This window comes from Anolis sagrei, chromosome 5 (assembly GCF_037176765.1).
Source record: "Anolis sagrei isolate rAnoSag1 chromosome 5, rAnoSag1.mat, whole genome shotgun sequence".
NCBI lineage: Eukaryota > Metazoa > Chordata > Lepidosauria > Squamata > Dactyloidae > Anolis > Anolis sagrei.
In genome coordinates, this window is record NC_090025.1 from 24,006,545 (window position 1) to 24,022,091 (window position 15,547).

The following is a 15,547-nucleotide window of genomic DNA, read 5'->3' on the forward strand; positions in this document are numbered from 1 at the left end:
AGTGATAAAGAGAAAGAAGGAAAAAATCATTCCTCTTATTTTATTTCTGGTTCCATCTATTACCACAACCCCTGGGTATCAGTTCATACAAAAAAGGTTATTCACCTACCTCAAATATGGAGTGCAACCATCTCTGGTGTAGCAAACCACAGTCCTAGCTTTTCGCCCACTCAGTATGCACAATAATTATGCTGGGAAGGGGAAACATTTGCCCATTTCTGTTGAATCTCTAGAAAGGAAAAGTTGTTCTTTAACCAGGAGTCAAAAATGGGCCATTCCTCAATAAGGACGACTGCCTGAACTGTGGAAAACTACTGGCCTCAATCCCTCTCTTTTGACATTTAATAAAGGTCTCTCTTAAAATCACCTTCTTGGACTAGGTAATCTTTAATTGAAACAATACCTTCTATTTCAGAGTCTGTAAGCATTTCCGTTTCAAGCAAAAGGAATTTCAGGTGTTTTCCTTGGCTGTAAAATTTACTTTTGCCAGTGAAACATGACACACCAAACCTCTGTTTTCTTAATTATTACATTCAAAAGCTGAAAACTGTAGGAAAACAATACAGATCCAATTGAGGTTTAAGTACATACTTTCATATTTTACCTTTTTTTTTTCAAATGAAGCTAAAAATGTGTGTATGTGTGGAAACATTTAAAGAATAGATTCAATTCAGCTACAACATAGCCAACTCAGTTTTGAATTGAAAATGAAGTATGTGTCTTTACCCTTTCTGGATTACTGGCTTTTACTATCTTGAAATATCTATTCTGCTAGTATTACCATCACTTGTGTAAATTTTGGTACGATAATAAAAAATCCTCCTCCTCCTCCTCCTCCTCCTCCTCCTCCTCCTCCTCCTCCTCATCATCATCATCATCATGGGGTGCTGTGAGTTTTTTGGGCTGTATGGCTATGTTCCAGCAGCCATTTCTCCTAATGTTATGCCTGCATCTGTGGCTGGCATCTGTTGCTGTGCAGGAGTCTCCTGTATACTGTTTAGCTATGGACAAGTCTACATAGGGACCACCAAATGCAGCGGACAGACACAAATCAAAGAACACAAAAGACAATGCAGACTAATTCAACCAGAGAAATCAGCCATAGCAGAGCACATGATAAACCAACCTGAACACAAATTATTATTTGAGAACACAAATTCTAGACCACTTTGACAACCATTATGTCAGACTATACAGAGAAATCACTGAAATCCAAAAGCACAATGACAAATTCAACAGAAAGGAGAAAACCATGAAAATGAACAAAATCTGGTTACCAGTATTAAAAACAATACCAGAATCAAGCCAGTTATTTGTTTATTGTGTCAGAAGCGAATTGAGTGTGCAAGTACCATGTATTTAAAAACACAAACAAAAATTTTAAAAAACTTGGCATTATGCTAAATGTCTTGTGACCAGAAGCTGGCCACTTGGAGTGCCTCTAGTGTTCCTGTAGGAAAATTCTTCATTATGCATGTGGCAGGGATCAAGGCTGCATTTTAGTAGGTGGCCTGTGCTTTGCTCTTCTCCATATTCGCATGTTATGGACTCAACTTTGTAGTCCCATTTCTTAAGATTAGCTCTGTGTCTCGTGGTGTTCAGTGTCTTCCAGGTCACCCATTTTTCTGTGTGCCCAGGAGAGAGTTTCTCATTCGGTCTAAGCCACTGATTAAGGTACTGGGTTTTAACCTGCACTTTTGGATTCTCGCTTTCTGAAGTGTTCCTGCAGTATCTATCTTGATCTTAGGAAACTGTTCTTGACTTAAGCCATTGGCATGCTGGCTGACTCCACTTTGTAGCCCCATTTCTTAAGATTGGCTCTGCATCTCGTGGTGCCATAGCGCAATCTGTTCAGTGCCTTCCAAGTTGCCCAGTTTTTTGTGTGCCCAGGAGGGAGACTCTCATTTGGTATCAGCCATTGATTGAGGTTCTGAGTTTTAGCCTGCCACTTTTGGACTCTCGCTTACTGAGGTGTTTCAGCAACTGTCTCTGTATATCTAAAAAATCTATTTCTTGATTTAAGTCGTTGGTGTGCTGGCTGATATTCGAACAGGGGATGGACTGGAGATGTCACTGCCTTGGTCCTTTCACTATTGGCTGCTACTTCCCGATGGATGTCATGTGGTTCAATACCAGCTACACAGTATAATTTCTCCAATGGTGTAGGGCGTAGACATCCTGTGAGAATACAGCATGTTTCATTAAGAGCCACTTCCACTGTTTTAATGTGGTACAATGTATTCCATACATACATATTCAGCAGCAGAGTAGCAATGCGCAGATGTCTTCATTGTATCTAGTTGTGATCCCCATGTTGTGCCAGACAGCTTTCATATGATATTATTTGCTAGCACCCACTTTTTGCTTGATATTCAAGCAGTACTTCTTATAAGTCAGAGCATGGTCCAGGGTGACTCCCAGGTATTTTGGTGTGCTGCAATGCTCAAGTGGAATTCCTTCCCAGGTAATTCCTCTGAGCTCAAGATGCTTGTCTGTTCTTAAGATAAAAAGCACAAGGCTGTGTTTTAAATGGATTAGTGATCAGCTGGTTTTCCCTGTAATAGGCAGTAAGAGCACCTAAAGCTTTGGAGAGCTTCTCTTCAACCATTTCAAGGTCCCTGTTTGAGCAGTGATGGCACGATCGTCAGTTTAGCTGAAACTGTCTCTTCTGGCAGTGACTGATCATTTGTGTAGATGTTAAGCATTGATTGAGCAAGCACGCTACCCTGAGGCAGGCTGTCTTCTGTTTTCGCCATCTGTTTCTCTAGCCCTGGAACTCAACAAAAAAGCTCCTGTGTTGTAGCAGATTTGCTATGAAGTGGGTGAGGTGTTAGTCCTTTGTGATTTTTTCCCCTCAGGAGAAGGTGATGATTTATAGTATCATATGCTGCTGACAGGTCTATGAAGACAGCTCCTGTAATCTGTTGCCTTTCAAAACCATCTTCTATGTGTTGAGTCAGGTACAGCACTTGTTATGTGCAGCTTTAGCTTTTGCTTTCCCTGAAACCAGCTGGGCCTATTTTTTTCCATAATTCTATGCAAAATAAAGTCTCTCCAGAACTTTCTAGAGATGGCACAACAATTGGTCTATAGCTTTTTGGATCATTGCAGTCTTTGCCTGGTTTCCAAATGGCTATGACTCTTGCTTTCCCCCAGATTTTAGGGATCTGACAGGATGCAATGCAATTTTCCATCAGCTTTAGCAGCCAACACCTTGCTTTTGGGTCAAAGTTCATAATTTGTTCCATCCGTAGATCATCCATACCAGCTGCTTTGCCATTTTTACATTTATTGAGAGCTGTTTCCAATTCAGTAGATGTAAAAGGTTCATGGAGATTGTTGTTCTCATTATCTGGTTGTCTGACTATTGGTTTCCTTCCACTTAAGAGCCAGTTAACACCTTCCAAACAGAGAATGCCTCCAGGCAACAAACACCAGGCTACTTCTACGTAGAGACCCTCACTGGTTGCCTTTGCAAACTTCATGGCTACTCAAATGCTAATTCAAGCTTCACACTTGCTTTAAATGCACAATGGTTCTTTCCCCACACTGGACATTTCACACACACACACACACACACACACACATATATACACACATACACACACAGAAACATACACACATACATATATACATATACATAGTACACACACCACTTGCTTCACTGCCAACAGAACCTCTGAAGATGCCAGCCACAAATTCAGGTAAAATGTTGGAAGATAATGCTGCTGGAACTCATAGCAACCAAGTGATTCTGGCCATGAAAGCCTTCAACAATACATCATCATAAACATGTTTGTGTAAACTCTGGGAAGATACACAGATAAGTTAACCAATTGCCTAACATGTGTATGGAGAATACCAAAGACAACTTCTTAATTTCACAGTTTCTCTCTTACAACAATAAACACTTTAAGGCAGAATGACTGGGGCCTGCAGATATTTTGCATTGAAGTCTGTAAAAGCTCCTTTTAGTTGCAGTGAAGTCTTGTGTGTGTTTGCTCAAGAACCCCATTTTACTACTTCAGGAAGATTTAAATCATTATGTAACTTGGCTTGATTAAACTTACCTCAAGTAGTTCTTAGTAACCATGCAGGATCTATGATTTTAAACCTGCATGATTTTAAACAAATGTTTTAGTAATTTAATGCCTTAATGAATTGTTTTAATTGCTGTTATTATTTATTACTGTTGTTGGCATTGAATGAATGCCTGTTATGAAGCTGCACTGAGTCACCCTCCTGGGGTGAGAAGGACAAAATACAAATATGCAAAATAAAAAATAAATAAATAAAATCTATGCTCTAAATTCAGTAAAATTCATATTTCAGTGAATTAAGGTGTTTCAAGTTTACTACGGGAAAGGGATTCAGTTTCCACCTGCAAAGGGGGAAAGTGTAAATTTTCACCAATTCCCCATCTCCTAAGCCCTATTTCCCTAAAGATCCACAACCTCCCAGAGCAGATTTTTGGAAGAAGATAACCAGTTATGGTTGTGGTGGTGAAATTGAGAGAAGCACTTCTAACGACTTTAGATCCCAAGCTGGCTCATACAGGGAGAGCTGATCTGCCAAATAGCTTGGACTTAATTTCTATCCATTGTTCTGTTGCTATGTACCTCAATTATCTTTGCTCATTGATATGGATGAATGGCACCATGCAAAATAAATAAAATGTAACATAATATAATATACCACCCTAATGGATGCTTTTCAGTCTCTTCTTGGCTGTTCTTTCGATCATTCTTTCCTGAACTTGTAATGGAATTGCAATAGTTGGTACTCACAGAGTCAATTGTGTTATTTGAATTAACTAAATGTATTGCATGAGAATACAGCAGAAGTAATTTACAACTGCAGCTTCTCTATTATAAGTAAACAAGTAATGTTCAACAAAAGTTAATTTGTGCCCAGGTTTTTAAGATATATAGTTTAAAAGTACCAAATGGTATAAAATAACTAGGTCATTGTTGGACTTGTGGAGTTTGCTCAGTTTATCCTTTTTCTGTCAGGGGAGATTTATGATAGATGGACTTAGGGTCTAGCTAAGGTAGAGATGTAAAAATTATGAACATTCGAAGAAATGGGGATGGATACTATCTTTCCTTAAGAACATGGTATGTGTTATGTGCATCTTAGTACTCATATATAATTGTGTGCATATTTACGAAAGCTAAAAGTATACAATCTCTTTAACAATCCAAACATTAGTGATATGTACCACATGGTAGTAATTGAGATGAAAACTGGTGTGCTGCAAGGACCTAAATCAAATTGCTATTTCAAACCAGAGTAGATCAGTTGAATCAACAGGATTTAAGTAAGTGCTAGCTGGGCCTTCAAAAGTGGGTTCAGAGTGTTTAGTTCGGTTTTGTCTAGCACAGGGGTGTCTAATTCATTTTCATGGGGGGCCAAATCAACTTTAAAGGGCCATTGAGTCTAAGGAGAATCAGTGGATACAGAGGGCCAACTAATAATCTTTTTTTTGTACCCCACCGCCATCTCTCCAGAGGGACTCGGGGTGGCTTACAGAAGCACTCCAAGTGCCACATGAAGGCAACAATACATAAGTATAAATAGAATGACATAATCAACCGTGCATAAAAATCTCATTGATACATCTATAAAACATAGAAAATTATAAAATTCCTAAAACGCAGTGGAACCTCCTGACCGGCTATCTGTCATAACAATCAATCAAAGTGCGGACGAGTACTATCAACGAACTATAATTTTTTTTTACATAGTGGTCAGTGCTCTTTAGTTCTTATTCAATCTCAGTCCCCAAGTATTGTTCAATTACAAATCCCATCATTTTTATTATCCCTCATGTGGACTAAGGATAATAGAAATTGACACCTATCAGCACTTGTAGCTCTGAGATTGGGAAATGGCTAAAGGACATTCTAAAGTCAGATATCATATTCACAAGCTTTGTATATAAATCCAAACCTCACTTCCCCCGACTAAACAGAACAATCTGCAGCTTTTCAGATGTCGCTGTATCACAACTCCCATCAGCTGTATTCATGATGTCTAATGATAAAGAATACAAGAGTTGTAATCCAGAATCTCGAGGGCCACATAAAATGGCATGGTGAGCTGGATTTGGCCCACGGGCCTTGGATTTGACACATATGGTCTAGCAGTTGGGTTTAGGCACACACTTGAGGCTTCTCCCAGAGGGTGCCCGTGGGCCAAATCCAGCCCACTGTGCCTTGGATTTGACACATATGGTCTAGCAGTTGGGTTTAGGCACACTCTTGAGCCTTCTCCCAGAGGGTGCCAGAGAGGTTAGTGGAAACAGTAGAGATAATGGCTTGTTTTGCATCCTGTAACATATAACAAGTCTTTCAAAATAAATATGTTGAATTAATTTTTTTAATAGATTTTCAATACAAAATGATATGTGAATTATAAACAATATCAGGAGACTTATGAGACATTCTAGTTAAATGAAGTAGATAATTTCTGTTTCTCTTTTTCTGTATTCAGTACTGATGGCTACTGTTTTGCCATGGTAGAAGATGATGACTCTGGAGGGCAGACTTTCACCACAGGCTGTATAGGATTGGAAGGCTCTGATTTCCAGTGCCGGGTAAGAATATGATCTGTAATAGATATGATCTTTCTATTGTTTTATTTGTGACTTAACCTATATAGAGTTTTATATTATGGGTGAACATAATAGTGATACATTGTTCTACTTTACACTTACAGCGAACCTCTGTCATAAAAAAAGACTAGTATGTAGGCCAGACTCTTGATTATTATATTGTCCGATAGTCTATTCAGTTAGGTTACTATGTTTGAGAAATGACACATATCTTACAGAAAATACTGGATTGGACATAAGATCAGCAAGAGATAGTCCAGCATTGATTATTTGGTTCCTTGAATCCATCCTGGGAGAAAAGTGGGAATGTTACATACACAAATGCATATATACATACATTCTGAAGTAACACAGTCCAAGACTGATAATATTATTTGCTTTTTCAAAATATTTAAGCTTTAGTGCAACACATATTCATAACTCTCCTTATTTCAGGACACGCCACTGTCCCAACCAAGACGATTGATCGCCTGCTGCACAGATCAAAATTTCTGTAACAAAGATCTGCACCCTACTCTGCCACCACTGGAAGGTCGAGGTAACAGAGGATTCAAATATTAGCTTCCAGGCTGCATATTGTTCTTTTTTAAAAAATAGAGCTTGTAAGGAAGAGTTCTTTGGCCATGGTGATGACATTTAATGTAAGCACTCTGCACACACCTCTTGTTCATTCAGCCAAAATGCTTCTAGGAAGGTTTTCTGAAGAGAAACAGCTTGGTGCTACTAAGCCAAGTAAAAGGATATGTATTATATATTTTGAAAAACAGAAATACTTGCATTAATTGTTACCCAGTTTATTGATTGTTTTAGAGGCCTGAATGTGTTTTTTTCTTAAGAACTGAGATACTTACATTCATTAAGAGCCTGAATGTGAGATTCCCTAAATTTTTTTTGTTTGTTTGTGGCAAAAGCAGTTTTGTTAAGGTAGGCCTGTCCCTATGAAACATTAGAGCCTAGATCCAGTTGATAGTCCCAACAGGTTTCACCCATTGAATCAGTGGAATATCCATTATGTTTACCCAATAGATTTGGGACTAACAATTGGAGTTAGGTTTTAGTGCAACGGTTCATTTTTAAAAAATGCCCTCTTTGGTACCATTCACTACTGGTACCATGCTTGTGTCATTCTGTCCACTTCTGTATGTGTAATTTCTGTTTTAGCTATATGTATAGTCTTGTATAGGAGCCACCGGTGGTGCAACGGGTTAAACTGTTGAGCTGCTGAACTTACTGATCGAAAGGTCAGTGTTTCAAATCTGGGGAGTTGTTAGCCCCAGTTTCTACCAACATAACAGTTCGAAAGCATGCAAATGTGAGTAGATCCATAGGTACCGCTTAGGCAGGAAGGTAACAGCGCTTGAAGCAGTCATGCTGGCCACATGACCTTGGAGGTGTCTACGGACAACACCGGCTCTTCAGCTTAGAAATGGAGATGAGCACCACCTCCCAGAGTCGGACACAACTAGACTTAATGTCAAGAGGAAACCTTTACTTTACTTATAGCCATGCTCAGTCAGGATACTTGTAAATGACCAAATAGCAAATCCTTCATAGTTGAGAAGATTTTGTTGTATCATAACCTATCAAGACTCAGTAACAAATGGACAATTTCCAAAGGAATTCTGGAAACCCCTTCCCCAAAAAGGTTCGGGTGAATGAGGAAATGTCATCAGCATAACAGATGTTGACATGAGTAGTTTATGCTATTCATTAGCATATTAACACCAGCCACTGACCCAGAATGTCCAACTGAAAGTCCTGGAAACAGAAACATAATGTTACAATTTTATTTTCTCCCCCCTTCTTTATTTAGCAAAATTATTTTTCTAAAGACAATTTTCTAGCACAACTGTCTTGGGGCTTGTGAGAAATAGGGGGGAAAAATCTATATGTGATGCGGGAGCTTTTTGACCCTAGGTCAGAAAGGAGGGAGTGGGAAAGGAGCTTGGGTCCAAGGGGATTCTCTAGCTATAGGTCAAAGGTGGGTGAACTACAAATTAACCCAAACACAGAGGTGATGTCAAGAAAAGTAGAGACACGTTTTTTCTAAAAGTGCTTTTCCTTGCCAGGAACTTGCTATGGGTCATTTTATGAAGATGAGAATGAAATGAGGTGTGTACATGTGGATATATCAGAATGACGCAAGATAACTAACTAGGTATGAGGGCAAGGAAAGTTTTGGGGTTTTTTTCCCCCAGGGAGTAAAACTTTAAAGGAAAAATAAATACGAGCAACAACAATATAGCTACATTCGTTGTTTGCTATTAAAATAATCTCCTCATCCAGCAAATAAAATAAAATTTCCTGATGAGAACAAGAAGACCCTGTGCTAGTCAGGCAGTCTGCTTATTACAAGAAAGCAGGAAAAATAATCAGATCCTAATATAACATTGCCATTTTAAACAATAAAAAGAAATATTACTGGAAATCCCAGTGAAAAGGCAGACTGCAGGCGGATGAGAGGAGAAATCCGTCTTGACTGATTTAACGCCCTCATAAGCAAAAGTGTTGGTGCCACCATGTCTGGCTCCCTGCCTGTATAGCTGGTGATTGAATGAGATGGGCATTGATGACTGGGAGAAAGGATGGAGTCTGATATATGTACACCCTACAGTTGTCAGGCCTGAACTTGCTGCAGCAGTGGAGCTGGACACTGCCAACCTGCAGGAAGAGAAAAAAATGGGCAGGGCTTTGGAAAGAGCCCCCCTCCCCTTTTATTGGAGTCCTTCAAGCAAGCTCTTTCCCAAATAGGACTGCAGTCCAACAGGAAATTCTTCCCACTGACAGGAATAGGAGCAGTTCTTATTCATTTTGTGTGGGGTGTGTCCTGGTTAGTATTCTAGCCTAGGATATAAATGATTCATATTCCAACATTTTATCTCATGTAGCTCAATGTAGTTACTGAACTGTACTAACAAATGTATTGTCGAAGGCTTTCATGGCCGGAAATCACTGGGTTGCTGTGAGTTTTCTGGGCTGTATGGTCATGTTTCAGAAGCATTCTCTCCTGATGTTTTGCCCACATCTATGCCAGGCATCTTAAGAGGTTCTGAGGTCTGATAACATCTGAGGATACCTGCCATAGATGTGGACAAAACATCAGGAGAGAATGCTTCTGGAACATGACCATGTTGTTGTTGTTCATTTATTCAGTCGTTTCTGACTCTTCATGACCTCACGGACCAGCCCACGGCAGAGCTCCCTGTTGGCCGTCACCACCCCCTGCTCCTTCAAGGTCAATCCAGTCACTTCAAGGATGCCATCCATCCATCTTGCCCTTGGTCGGCCCCTCTTCTTTTTTCCTTCTATTTTCCCCAACATGACCATACAGGCCAGAAAACTCACAGCAACCTACTGTACTAAAAAAGGTGTATCATTGCAAGCAGTTCTCTGCAATCTTTTCCTTTTTGGAAAAGTCTTACTTTTACCTTACTAATCCAGTGAAGGATGGTGTGTACATTTTAAAAAGCCAACACATCTTGCATTGTAAAAACTGTCATGTCAACAATACTTCATTATGAAATAACCTTGCTCCCACACGCAAATAGTCTTTTCTTATGTTAACTGTTACCTGAGGGGGGCACTTGTCCGTGAAGTATGACTTCACACAGTCATGCCATTCCTTAAATACATTTGACTTCTCAACTAGTTGTTGGGCTGTGTCAAATTCTTTATTTCATTAAGTGCTGATGAAAAATACATTAACAATATATCAGCTCATTATTCTGTATTCCCAACAGACTGCATTCCCAAGCCTGCAAGTAATCTTAAAAGCCTTGTGCATTTCCTTCTGAAGTACTCTGTGTGAGTGGCGTATAGCAGAATAAAACACTGCAATGCATGAAGAACCTGCCATGTTTACATCCTCTCTCAATTATTTACAAATATATACCTTAAGGATGTTGTTTTATTTAATTCAGTGGTTTATACAGCATAGTTCAGGATCTCTCAACTGAATATCCATCACATTCTCTGAGACTGTGCTATCCTTCCTGTTACAACTATTTCGTATTACTATTTCATTAATCATAACCCACCAGGAATCGATGTAAGTCCCATTGTCTCCACACTAGGTTTTGTTACGATTTTTATATTTAGATATTCTCTTTCCCACCATATGCAGAGGTTCTCCTCCATGCCCATTTATTTGTGTTCCTCATGCATTACCCATGACTTTTCAGTTGAGAAAAACTTATTTGCTTACAGACAGCAGTGCTCTGGCCCAGATTGTGCATCCTATGATACACAAATTCAGTATTGAATCTAGTAAGTCTAGCTCTTCCCATGCTGCCTGTTTTCAGAAATGAAACAAAAGAAGCTCCAAACTGCTATGCCATTTTTCTTGCTGAAATTAGAGATGTGTTGCTGAGTGCAATCTACTATAATTTCGTGAACATGATGCTCTTTCCTCTCTGTGTCTTTATCTTTGTCTTAATCATGATCGTTATTTTTCTGAAGGTGTTTAATTTGCAGTTTATTCATACCATAACGGGCCGTGGGCATTTGGGGGGTGGGGAGAAAGATTAGTGAAAACATAGCTCTGATTAACAGTGATAGAGAGCATTTGTTCCCATCTGCTTTGCCCAGTAGCTGCCTCCTCCTTCATAGGGACAGCTGATATCCCTGGTGGATTCTCAATTTCCAGTCGCCTCACTTGGAGTGATGGCTCAGGTACAAATCTGCTGCCTTAGCGAGAATACAGCACGGCAGTGTTTTCCTGATTGCCTGTGTCTCTTTACAAAAAGGATTTCAGAAGCAACAACATTGTCTTGAGTGTTCATGCCCTGTAATGTACTAGTAGCAGGTAATGTTAGGCTAAAACACTGAACCTGACGCAAACAGGAGACACATTGTTTGCCACATTAGAAGCAAAGTAGGAGGAAATGTTGTTGTCAAGAGGCCAAAATAGAAGAAGAAACTAGAGCTTAGAAATATAAGTGCTCAGGAGAAAGCTAAGCGTCCCCAAGGAACATTCCTCTTGTCACATCCCTCTGGTAAACCTGAAATGCAATAGCCCTATTTCTGGACAGATCAATAGGAGTAGAGTTCTCACAGCTTTTTGGCTTGCTCCAGCTTATCATATAGTGTGGACCAGGATAATAAGAATGAAATAACTTTTCATCCAAAGCAATGGGATGCATGTTGGATGCATTAATACATTACTGATAGATAAACCCAAATTGTAGTAGAGATCCCTGACTATCTCTTGCTCATACCCATATTAGTAAGCATGGTGAATTGAGATAGAATGGTGGCATTTGGGATGAAAAATCGGCTAATGTGGAAATGTTTGGGCCAAAAAGCTGGGCTGGAGTCAGCTTATGCTCTGGTTTTAGGTTTGAATCATGATTGTTAGCTATCTCAAACAGTTGGCGACACAAGGTATGAATTATGTAAATAAGATAAATATAGTAATTTTCAATTGTCTAAAATGTTTGTTTTTATTTGAGGTTTCACAGAGGGAAATGCTCACCACAAGGCTTTGCTGATTTCAATTACCGTTTGCAGCATACTGCTAGTGCTTGTCATCATATTCTGTTATTTCAGGTAAGTCTGGAAAGCTGCCACCCTTGCTTTGAACTATAAAAAATAAATTAGAAAGTGAGCAGGTTAGGACTTTAAAAAAGTAATTTATATTCTAGAAAAGTTGAAGTCCCACAAATGTTAATGCAATCTTTTGAATGCAGTATGTAAAGTAAATCAGTCAGTAGATCAATCCTTCTATAATTACAATAAGTAGTGAGAAAGGATCCCAGAGTTTTCACCTACCCTAATTTTGGTAGAAGGGAAATTGCTGGAGGGTGAAGAATTAACATCTACACTGGGAGACTTACTTAGGCGATCCCTCATAGCTCAAGGATGATGGTCCTCCAGGTGCAGTGTCTTGGTGTTGAGTCCATAGGTGGCTGTGGAGCCCTATTCTTGATCCACATATTCCCCTGCAGTAAGGACTGGTTTCCTTACATTGGTTTCCACTTGGTGGCCCCAGTCAGGGTTGGCTTGATGCACCTTCCTCTTGGCACATTCTTCCTTTCGCCCTCCATTTGTGCCTCTTCGAATTCTGCAGTACTGCTGGTCACAGCTGAACTCCAGTTAGAGCGCTCAAGGGTCAGGGCTTCCCAGTTCTCTCTGTCTATGCCACAGTTTTTAAGGTTGGTTTTAAGCACATCTTTAAATCTCTTTTCCTGTCTACCAACATTACATTTCCTGTTATTGAGTTGGGAGCCAGCAGTGGTGGGTTTTAGGTGCGCCAGGCAAGTGTTTGGCTGCAGCTATCTCTACATCAGTGGTTCTCAACCTGTAAGTCCCCAGATGTTTTGATCTACAACTCCCAGAAATCCCAGTCAGTTTACCAGCTGTTAGGATTTCTGGGAATTGAAGGCCAAAATATTTGGGGACCCACAAGTTGAGAATCACAGCTCTAAGTTGTGGCCTGAGTGTGTCGAGGCAGCTCCACAGAATGGCTTCTGGGATTCCCAAATCCAACAGTGTTCAAAAAGAGAGAAGACAAGTTTCCTTAGTTGCTGTATCACTGATCTTTCCCATATAAGAGAACACATACAGGTTTGGAGGCCCAATCCTCCAGCTAAACACCAATCATCATAGATATCATAAAAGTGGCAAAGATGGTGAGGAAGGGAGCCTGTACTATTAATTTGATGGTGTTGAGGTGCAAAGTAAAATGTTGTTCATTTGTTTAGTCGCTTCCGACTCCTTGTGACCTCATGGACCAGCCCATGCCAGAGCTCCCTGTTGGCCATCACCATTCCCAGCTCCTTCAGAGTCAAGTCAGCCACTTCAAGGATACCATCCATCCATCTTGCCCTTGGTCGGCACCTCTTCCATTTTCCTTCCATTTCCCCCAGCATAATTGTCTTCTCTAGGCTTTGCTGTCTCCTCATCATGTGGCCAAAGTACTTCATCTTTGCCTCTATTATCCTTCCCTCCAATGAGCAGTCAGGCTTTATTTCCTGGAGGATGGACTGGTTGGATCTTCTCGCGGTCCAAGGCACTCTCAGAACTTTCCTCCAACACCACAGTTCAAAAGTATCTATCTTTGCTTAGCATTCCTTATGGGCCAGCTCTCACATCCGTAGGTGACTATGAGGAATACCATTGCTTTAACTATGCGGATCTTTGTTGCCAGTGTGACGTCTCTACTCTTCACTATTTTATCAAGATTGGTCATTGCTCTCCTCCCAAGAAGTAAGCATCAGGCTGCAGGCTGTGTCTCACAGTAATCTTTGCACCTAGAAATACAAAGTCTGTTACTGCCTCCATGTTTTCTTCTTCTATTTGCCAGTTCTCAATCAGCCTGGTTGTCATCATCTTGGTTTTTTTGATGTTTAACTGCAACCCAGCTTTTGCACTTTCTTCTTTCACCTTGATTAGTAGGCTCCTCAGCTCCTCCTCTCTTTCAGCCATCAAAGTGGTGTCATCTGCATATCTAAGGTTGTTAAGGTTTCTTCCAGCAATTTTAACCCCAGCCTTGCATTCATCAAGCCCCGCACATCGCATGATGTGTTCCGCATACAAGTTGAATAGATTGGGTGAGAGTATACAACCCTGCCGTACGCCTTTCCCAATCTTGAACCAGTCTGTTGTTCCATGGTCAGTTCTTACTGTTGCTACTTGGTCCTTATACAGATTCCTCAGGAGAGCGATAAAGTGATTTGGTATGCCAAAGTAAAATACCATGCATATATCTCTGTGTGTGCAGGCATGCATGTGCTGAATTCTCTTTTCTATTGCATATCTCATTTAAAAGAATGGAACTGGGCACAAGTTCACAGAAATGCAAGTAGTAGTTTAGTTACGGGAGCTTCTGGAAATATATGAGAAACCTAAATGCTCCTGAGAATTTAACATGCGATACAAGTGGGAAATGAAACAGACCCAAGTAGTAATTATTGCCTACCGTCTTAGACCACCCAGCAGAAGAAATCACCCATGTTTATTTTCACATAAAACTGCAGGTATAAAAGGCAAGAAAGCAGGCCTCCTCGCTACAGTATTGGGCTCGAACAAGACGAGACTTACATTCCTCCTGGAGAATCCTTGAAAGACCTCATTGAGCAGTCACAGAGCTCTGGAAGTGGTTCTGGGCTCCCTCTGCTGGTAAGAAATGTGTACTAAGATATCATGATCACGATAAAACATCTGTAGAATATCATATACTACAGCAGAAAACAAAACATCTGAAATCAGATGGGTGAAAGAGGTTGATCTGGAATGTGGTATTGTTAGATAAATGTCCTTTTTCTCTAAAAATGGAACAGGAAAAGAAAACCTGATCTAGTCCAGAGTAGCAATAGCCTCAGCACTTCTTTTTCACAAAAGCATTGTAGTAAGATATAGCAGACTTGGTGCCAACTGGCTTTCAGTTTGTTTCCAAGCACAATTAAAAGTGTTGCTTTTGAGCTAGAAAGCGTTGAAAGGCCCAGAAGCAAGTTGCATAATGTACTGCCAATACATTGAGATTATTCACAGAGAGACTGTTTTAAGTATTTTCCACTTTCAGAGGTTGGAAGGAGGACTATCAGAGCTTGGAAATGTTGTCTTTTGGGAGTGCAACTAGTAAACCAGGAGCCCCCGGTGGTGCAGTGGGTTAAACCCCTGTGCCGGCAGGACTGAAGACCAACAGGTTGCAGGTTTGAATCCCGGGAGAGGCGGATGAGCTCCCTCTATCAGCTCCAGTTCCTCATGCAGGGACATGAGAGAAGCCTCCCACAAGGATGATAAAAACATCAAATCATCCAGGCATCCCCTGGGCAACGTCCTTGCAGACGGCCAATTCTCTCACACCAGAAGCGACTTGCAGTTTCTCAGGTCGCTCCTGACACGACAAAAACAAACAAACACTTTGACAGCATGGCCAGTAGATTAGTTTACTTTTTGTTATGTGTTTCAACTACCAATAGCTTTTTATTC

The 15,547-nt window shown here is 40.3% G+C and overlaps 1 protein-coding gene across 3 annotated transcripts in view; it reads left to right on the forward strand.

Moving 5' to 3' along the window:
- The window catches only part of BMPR1B (bone morphogenetic protein receptor type 1B), a 236,160-nt gene that overhangs the window by 205,938 nt on the left and 14,675 nt on the right, over positions 1-15,547 (forward strand). For all 3 annotated transcript variants that reach the window (XM_060779213.2, XM_067468601.1, XM_060779214.2), the window contains 4 exons: positions 6,496-6,598; positions 7,052-7,154; positions 12,067-12,163; positions 14,593-14,734. In XM_060779213.2, coding sequence (XP_060635196.2) covers positions 6,496-6,598; positions 7,052-7,154; positions 12,067-12,163; positions 14,593-14,734 — 445 coding nt within the window. The remainder of the gene's footprint in view (positions 1-6,495; positions 6,599-7,051; positions 7,155-12,066; positions 12,164-14,592; positions 14,735-15,547) is intronic.